The sequence below is a fragment of the Grampus griseus genome (genome assembly GCF_964374135.1).
Source record: "Grampus griseus genome assembly, chromosome: 2".
Taxonomy (NCBI): domain Eukaryota; kingdom Metazoa; phylum Chordata; class Mammalia; order Artiodactyla; family Delphinidae; genus Grampus; species Grampus griseus.
This window is the reverse complement of record NC_139018.1, coordinates 163,067,840-163,076,502: the sequence shown is the minus strand read 5'-3', so window position 1 is coordinate 163,076,502 and position 8,663 is coordinate 163,067,840. Positions and strand designations below refer to the sequence as shown.

The following is an 8,663-nucleotide window of genomic DNA, read 5'->3' as shown; positions in this document are numbered from 1 at the left end:
TGGTTCTTTTTTTTTTTTTTTTTGCGGTACGCGGGCCTCTCACTGTTGGGGCCTCTCCCGTTGCGGAGCACAGGCTCCGGACGCGCAGGCCCAGCTGCCATGGCTCACGGGCCCAGCCGCTCCGCGGCATGTGGGATCTTCCCAGACCGGGGCACGAACCCGCGTCCCCTGCATCGGCAGGCGGACTCTCAAGCACTGCGCCACCAGGGAAGCCCTGAGCAAGATGTTTTATCGTCTCTTTTTTTGGACTGTTCAGAGGCCTTTTTGGATTGTCAGGGTACTTGGCTATACTCTGATTAGCTAAGGTTCCTTGATAAGTGATGACTTCCAGATAAATAGTTTTCTGTGTAAGAAGAGTCTATTTTTTAAAATAAATTTATTTATTTATTTATTTATGGCTGCGTTGGGTCTTCGTTGCTGTGTGCGGGCTTTCTCTAGTTGCGGCGAGCGGGGTCCACTCTTTGATGCCGTGCGCGGGCTTCTCATTGCGGTGGCTTCTCTTGTTGCGGAGCACGGGCTCCAGGCGCACGGGCTTCAGTAGTTGTGGCTCATGGGCTCTAGAGCGCAGGCTCAGTAGTTGTGGCACACAGGGGCTTAGTTGCTCCGCGGCATGTGGGATCTTCCCGGACCAGGGCTCGAACCCATGTCCCCGGCATTGGCAGGCGGATTCTTAACCTCTGCACCACCAGGGAAGTCCCAGAAGGGTCTATTTTAAAACTAGAATTTCTTGTGTTCTGGCCACTCCACGATGGAGAGTTTAGCTGAATGAGATTTTATCACTAGCATAACTGTATAGAAAATGGATTCCTCAGAGAAACCTTGTATGCCCTGGTTTCAAAGTGGGAATAAAAATGATATGAGTTTTAATCTCTTATTCACTGTCCTAACTGTAAATTTGCCACCAAAATATGAGGGAATGACATAATTTCAGTTAATAATAAAACAAAAAGTTATTTTTCTTTTATTATTGAGATGGTAATAAGAAGTTGTAAAGAACATTTTGAAAAAACAAATAGTAAACAATTTAAAAAAGGAAATCACTTAATCTTACTTCCAGAGATAGTCATTGTTCATGTTTTTTACTGTGTCCTTCTAGACTTTTTGAGCGTACACACTCACTGATGAGTGTCCTCAAAAGATAGACTGCAAGTTTTTTTGCTCCCTTCAACTTGTATTTTACTCCAGTCATTCGGTTAAAAAGTCACCAAAGCTGGAACTGTCTGTTTCACTTTAGACAATTAGGTAATTTTTTTTTTTTAATTAGGTAATTTTTATGGTGGTTGACTTACCGTGCTTTGGGGAGGAGGGTAAAATATGACCTGTAAGACCAGGAATTTAGCTGTCTGAGCTCTGTCATTCTGTGATGATGCCTGCACACCAAGAAAACACATGTCCGTTCATGAAAGCCAGGGGGACACAAAAGGACAGGCCTGTTGGTCAAGTCAACAAACAGCCTGTCAGTTGACTATGCTTTCCCTCTTCCAACTGTAGACCATGTGGATATTGGGTGTGTTCCCAAAGAGGTGGCGATTACTCCCAGAGACCTATGTTTACTCCGCCTGGGTCGAGTGTGCTTCAAGGCATTCACAATTTATTGGAATCTGAAATGAAATGAAGAAAGCAAGTGAGCTGCTGTAACAAACAGGTGGCTTTCATTAAATAAAACCATTAATCTTGTCATGATTATTTACCAGACTGTGTTGGATTTCAATGTTTCCTTAATCTATTGATGGGCTATCACCACAAAATATGTCATTGAAGTAAAATAATGGCTGATGTGTTAATGAAAACCATCAGGGAGACCAGAAGCCTCCCCTCCATAGAATGAGGACAATGAAGAATCTGTTTAGGAAGAAAGAAGGAATTACTGATATTAATCAGATTGAACTACCTCTTTGGAGCTGTGTTTAGGATAGTGGAACAAAAGCACAAAGCTGTGTAAAGACCTGTTGAATTATAGGAGCACTTCTAATTAAGCACTTCACAATGAAAATCTGAGTTTTACAAAAGCAATTTTAAAGGGATGATTCTCTATTTTACAAATGATTCACAATATAGTTAACAATACTGTATTGTATGCTTAAAAACTTGCTAGGAGGATAGATCTTATGTTAAGTGTTCTTATCACTAATAACAGTACTAAAAATAATGATAAATAAGAAGGCAGGAGAAAACTTCCAGAGGTGATGGATAGGTTTATGACATTGATTATGATGATGGTTTCATGAGTGTATACTTATCTCCAAACTCATCAAGTTGTGCACATTAAGTATGTATAGCTTTTTATATGTGAATCATACCTCAATAAAGTGGTTTAAAAATAATAAAATTTAAGAACAACAAACACAAAAAGATTCACAATAGAATTTTTAAAAAGATTAATCATCCAGTAAATTTAACATAGCATTTTCATTTTAAAATTCTGTCTGTAGAGACCCGTGAGACACGAGTACGTACGGGTGGGGGCGGCAAGGGAAAAGGATTAGCCATGTTGTCTTTGATCAGAAAGGTGATCAGCACCGTGAAAGCCCCAGCGGCCATTGGTCCCTACAGTCAGGCTGTGTTAGTCGACAGGACCATTTACATTTCAGGACAGCGAGGCACGGATCCTGCAAGTGGACAGCTTGTGCCAGGAGGGGTGGCAGAAGAGGCTAAACAAGCTCTTACAAACATGGGTGAAATTCTGAAAGCAGCAGGCAGTGACTTCACGAATGCGGTAAAAACGACTGTTTTGCTGGCTGACATAAACAACTTCAATACTGTCAATGACATCTACAAGCAGTATTTCCAGAGTAGTTTTCCTGCAAGAGCTGCTTACCAGGTAGCTGCTTTTACCAAAGGAGGCCGTGTTGAGATTGAAGCAGTAGCTGTCCAAGGACCTCTCGTGACAGCATCGCTCTAAGTGGGCCCAGTGTTATTCAGTCTGGAATTTTAATAATGTTTTTAAATTAATGTCTTAATCTTTACAGTATTTGTTGGAAAGTGTAAGGTTGACTGAAATATCTGAAGTTATTATGGAAATACCATATGATAAGGGGAATTGAACATGAGTTGAAGATTAATGATGAATCTAGTTACTGATGTTATAAATTACACTTCTATAACACTCATATTACTACTGGATGTGGGAAAAGAGACACACATTACATAGTTACTCAGAAAAATAAAAGTAAAGGGAAATAGCATATAGGAAAGATGAGTTACTATTCCTGAGAAATAAGAAAGAGCACACCTAATTCAATTAAACTCTATTAATTTAATGATGTGAACTATTTAGTTCTCATGTCAGATACATGATTCTGCTTTTACTTGAGTAAAATTAAAGCATTTAAGTTTGAATGGTAGAGGTAAAGGAGAAGAAACTGGACCAAATTTTATATAGATAATATTTTTCTAATGGAAATAAAATAGCATGCAGATTTAAAAAAGTAATAAAAATAAAATAAAATTCTGTCTGTAACATACTGGGAACATATCTAAAGTATAAAATAAAAAAATATGATACACGAAGTTTACAATGGAGGAAACCGGTGGGGGTGTGAAGCCCTTCAGTTTTATCTGTTGGGTTCAGAGCAACTTTTACACACTGATTAACAAAGGAGAAATCACACTTCAGCAGTATTTCTTCTCTAATTTCCATAATGTATATGGAATTTGAAGGGACTTAGTGAAACCTTTTTACTAAGTAATCAAGGAAGCTGAACTCAGGGAAACTAAGAGTGCCTAAATCGGTCAACCAGTGAATGGCAGGTTCTCATAATGGTCAGAAACACAAGTTCTGGCATTTGACTGCCAAGTTCAAGTCCTGGCTTCTCAGGAAGCTTCATATCCTTGGGCAACTTGTTTCATTTCTCTAGATCTAGGTTTTCTTATCAGTAAAGTACAAGCTGAGCTTATCTACTTCAGAGGGTGGCTGTGAGAATTGATTCTCCATGTGGCATACTTGGCGTTATTTGAAGTAAGCATTCAGTAAGTGTTAGCCACGATGGCTGCAGTATTCTCAATAATAAAAGCCAGAACGAGAACTCAACTTTCCTGACCCCCATCCAGGGTCTTTTCCTTTACACAAATAATCACAGATGATATTAAAATGTTTATCATGGCCTGGGTACCAACTGGTCAGAATGAACCCATACCACCAAGATGGCAGCCTTTGTGTTCCCCTCCCGGCAGGAAATCTCACAGGAACACAAGACAATGGATGGCTCTACAGTTCCTGGAATGGATGTGTGGATTCCCTTTGTATAATTTTAGGGAGGCATTAATGACTGTAGAATAAGTATCACTTGTAGTGGGGCTGTCACAGACTGTGACATCTCAAATAAACCACACAACCTCTCTGTAGCTCACACTTAATACTCAAACACTGTGCCAAGTTGTTATGGGGATCAGCAAGAATCAGAAATGTAAAAGCCCTTTGAAAAAGGGTAAACCATTACACAAATGCAGGAGATTTGTGAAATGCCTAAACCTTCAAGAAAACAGGTTCCAGGGGAAGATCAGCTAAGATCTGTATACCTCTTCCACTTTGTAACAGTTTACACTAAACCTGTCTGTGAGATTTAAAATGTCACATTCTATTTCTTCATTTTTACATTGGCCAAGGCAATCAAAATGAAAGGTTTTCTTTACTTCTCTTCAGAAAGTGGATTTCTTCCTATTAACCAGGAATGATAAATTGGTAATCATTTCTCTGAAATTCTGCTTTTTTCTGTAATGCAAGGCACTATTTTATAATAGCTTAGGTTAATGAAAATATCACAAATTACATCTATTAACTAGAAACTCTGTTCTTTAGGAAGTTTTTTCTTATGCTTGACCTAAACTTCTTTCGCATGTGAGTGATGAATGTCTAAACCCATTTAAGGTTGGCAAACACTGCTTTAAACCATATTATGGAGTTGGTAATTTTTAAATGTCACAGCAGAGTGGCAAAGTTATAACTGGTGCTAAACATCTATTTTAGATTTATGACATTTGTGCCTCTTCAGTAACACTTTGGCCTTTTTCCTCTTCTGACTTAACTTCCTTTCTCTTTCTTATTCTCTTTATAGATTGTTTCAATCTGTCTCACTTCTGAGACAACATTTCTGATTAGGACACCATTTGGGATCCTTTACTTAGCCACGTCTTGTGTACAAATGCTTCTACAGACGTTTACACAAACACGCAATCACACAGAGCTAATCACACGAGGACTCAGCTCCAGCCTCTAATCACACGTGTGCTCACAAATATACAAAGCGTCACTGGAAATAGTGAGACAGTTTTCAAAGTTGCTCACAACAGTCTTTCTGTACTCTATGGCGACATCTCATGCGTTCCTCGGCATGCTCTTTATTTAGGTTCCCAGAGGTGCAAAAATTGTTTCTGTCCGTGTGTGTAGGGGTAGAGTGGTAGAGGTCCTGACCCTGCAGAGACGATGACATCGCACATATATGAAGACAATAAAATAAGAATAATTTAATTTTCACAATGAAGCCCCAACTTTGAGATTCTCTCTCCTCTTTAGTGCTACTGCTTTGCTGGTGCCCGAGGTGCATACTTGGTCCTCTGCTGGAGTCATCAAATTTCATTCATGCATCTGTAACCACACAGGTGCAATGGCTCATATCAACCCTCCCCCAGGTGTCAGACCTCGGACCTTTCTAATGGTCTTTATTAGTTTTGGGGAGGTGTCTACTCTGTTGCACTTTCTACTCTTCATTTTTTTTTTTCTTCTCATTACTCAGAGGAGCCTCTTAGCTCAATTACTTCTTCATATTGTGGTTCCCATCTCCTTGTTATTAGGGGTTTGGCTGATGGGGTAAAACACATGCTACCTCACAATATGGCACCTTGACATCTTGAATATTTTGGGTTGAAGGAATTTGGGATGTAGCAGGTGCAGAAAGGATTCTCTCATCTCCCCTCTTCCCCAAAGTGGGTCATGAGATCCTCATGAGAGAGGTGCCCTTCTTATCTTCACAGATGGAGTGATGCCAGGAGGAATCCAAATGATCAGGCCTTGCTAAATTCCCCCCAGTTTACTAACTTTATCTCGTATCCTTTTGTCCTATCACATTTTACCACGACTTCCCAGTCTTCATCAAACCTAGTGTAAAAATACTTGGGCTTAACTGCTTCTTCTGGTCTTCATTCCTTATGAATTCTCCTGTGTCACATAAAACTTACACTAAATAAATTTTTATGTTTTTCTCTTGTTAATTTGTCTTTCGTGAGTCCAGTGTACAGGGCCCCAGCCTGAGAACGTAAGATGAGTAGAGGAAGAGATTTTTTTCCCTCCCCGACAAGGCCGTCAGATTCGTGCAGGAGGTAACGATTCTGTACTAGAGCAGAGTAAGGAGAGAGACGCTTGAGGGCTGTCATTTCATCTGTGCTGCTTACCCCTGCCCTCTGAGAGTGGAGTGGGCTGAAGGTTCACTCATGCATTTGTTTGTTCATTCATATTTGTCTTATCCATCGTTCAATTAATGCAGTTTTTGAGTGAAGACAGTACCCCAGGTACTGTACTATTATCAAAGGAAACCGGGGCCAGACTGTAGCTAAAGCTGTAAAAACAGATTTTATTCAGGAACTATTGTAACTGGGAAAAAGAGACCCCGGCATAGATTTGACCTTGATTCTGAATCAACAAGAAAAAGTGGGGATTTACAGCCAAGGAGCAGGGAGGGAGTTAGTGGAAGGAAATTACTAAGAGGAAACATCAGGGGTAAGGGGGATTCTGGTTAAACAAACTGAACAGGTTTGTAGCCGAGGGCAGGCAACAGTGATCAGATATCACCCAGAGGATGATTCGGGTTGAGAAATTTGATCAGATATTAAGGGTGGGGTTCTCTGTAAACTGAGCTTAACAAGATTCTTGCTAAAACTGGGCAGTGCAGGCCTAACATGGATGGACACAGTCTAGGTTGAGGTCTAGTTGAAAAAGGACTTAGCACAGGGACTTCCTTGGCGGTCCAGTGGGTAAGACTCCATGCTTCCAATGCAGGGGGCCCAAGTTCGTTCCCTGGTCAGAGAACTAGATCCCACATGGTGCAACGAAAGATCCCGCATGCCACAACTAAGACCCAGCACAGCCAAATAAATATTTAAAAAAAGGACTTAGCACAGATGTAGAAAACGAACTTATGGTTACCAGGGGGGAAAGCGGGAGTGGGGGGTGGGGTGGAGGGAGGGATAAACTGGGAGACCGGGATTGACATATACTATGTATAAAACAGATAACTCATAAGGACCTACTGTATAGCACAGAGAACTCTTTTCAATACTCTGTATTGACTTACATGGTAAAAGAATCTAAAAAAGAGTGGTTATATGTATAAATGATACACTTTGCTGTACAGCAGAAACTAACACAACATTGTAAATCAACTATACTCTAATAAAAATTAAAACAAAGAAAAGAAAAAGGACTTAGAGGAGCCTGCCTAGAGTCTGGTCAAGGAGAGAGCTGTGGTCACTAGGTGCTGGGGAACCAGCGAGGGGGAAAGGAGTCCATGACACTGTCCCTTCCCCCAAGGAACGAACAGATAGACAAAAAATTGCATCCTAAGATGTGGGTGTGAGTGGGGATGCCCAGTGAAGGAGGCAAATAACCTTGCTTAGAAAACTGGGTACATTTGATACCCAAAAACTGAGTTCATCTTGATGCTGAGCAGGGCCCTGTGGGGCTCCCAGGTACGGAGGCCTTTTTGTCCCGCATTTCTCGTAGGCAAGACTCCAGCCTCCATGACCTTCCCTGAGTTCCAAAGGGTAGATTCAAACAGTTGCTAATCAAGGAAGGAGCAGCCATGAAACCACCTGAGGCAAGATTACAGGGACCAGAGAAGCTCTTCAAGGTTAGACCACCTGAGACCCTCCACACACCCTAATCTTGTCAGCAACCCCACCCTTTTGAAACTTTGCAGAAGAAAGAAGAATGCAAGACTGTTACTGCCTTGATCCTTATCACATGATCCTTATCACCAGGAGTCCTGACTATATAAACCTGTCCCTCTTCCCCAGGGAGGGGGGCACAGTTCTTGAGGCGCTAGCCTACTGTGTTTCCTCTTTGCCTGGCAAAGAAATAAAGCTATTCTGGGCTTCCCTAGTGGTGCAGTGGTTAAGAATCCGCCTGCCAATGCAGGGGACATGGGTTCGAGCCCTGGTCCGGGAAGATCCCACATGCCGGGAGCAGCTAAGCCCGTGCACCACAACTACCAAGCCTGTGCTCTAGAGCCCATGAGCCACAACTACTGAATCCATGAGCCACAACTACTGAAGCCCGCTCGCCTAGAGCCCATGCTCCACAATAAGAGAAGCCACTGCAGTGAGAAACCTGCGCACCGCAACGAAGAGTAGACCCTGCTCGCTGCAACTAGAGAAAAGCCCGCGCGCAGCAACGAAGACCCACTGCAGCCAAAAATAAATAAGGTAAAAAAAAAAAAGAAATAAAGCCATTCTTTCTTTCTCCTCCATAACTCCATCTCCGTATTTCTGTTCAGCATCACACAGTGCCAAGATTTTGGCAACAATCTGTTGGTGGGTTTTGAGCCAATAGATACAACCAAGCCAGAGATCAGGAGAAGGAAGGATTTATTACTTGAAGCAAGTAAGGAGAACACTGGGGGTCTCTCCCAAAGCAGTGTCTCCCAGAAAAGCAAAATTGGGGAAGTTACAAG

The 8,663-nt window shown here is 41.6% G+C and overlaps 1 protein-coding gene across 1 annotated transcript; it reads left to right on the top strand.

Annotated features, from left to right (window-relative positions):
* Positions 1–2,488: 2,488 nt before the first annotated feature.
* LOC309818953 (2-iminobutanoate/2-iminopropanoate deaminase-like) lies at positions 2,489–3,105 on the top strand (the record flags this gene model as incomplete). Its single annotated transcript, XM_082648984.1, has 1 exon — positions 2,489–3,105. One exon carries the CDS (start codon positions 2,489–2,491, stop codon positions 2,900–2,902), a length of 414 nt encoding a protein of 137 aa, XP_082505110.1. The 3' UTR covers positions 2,903–3,105.
* Positions 3,106–8,663: the final 5,558 nt, after the last annotated feature.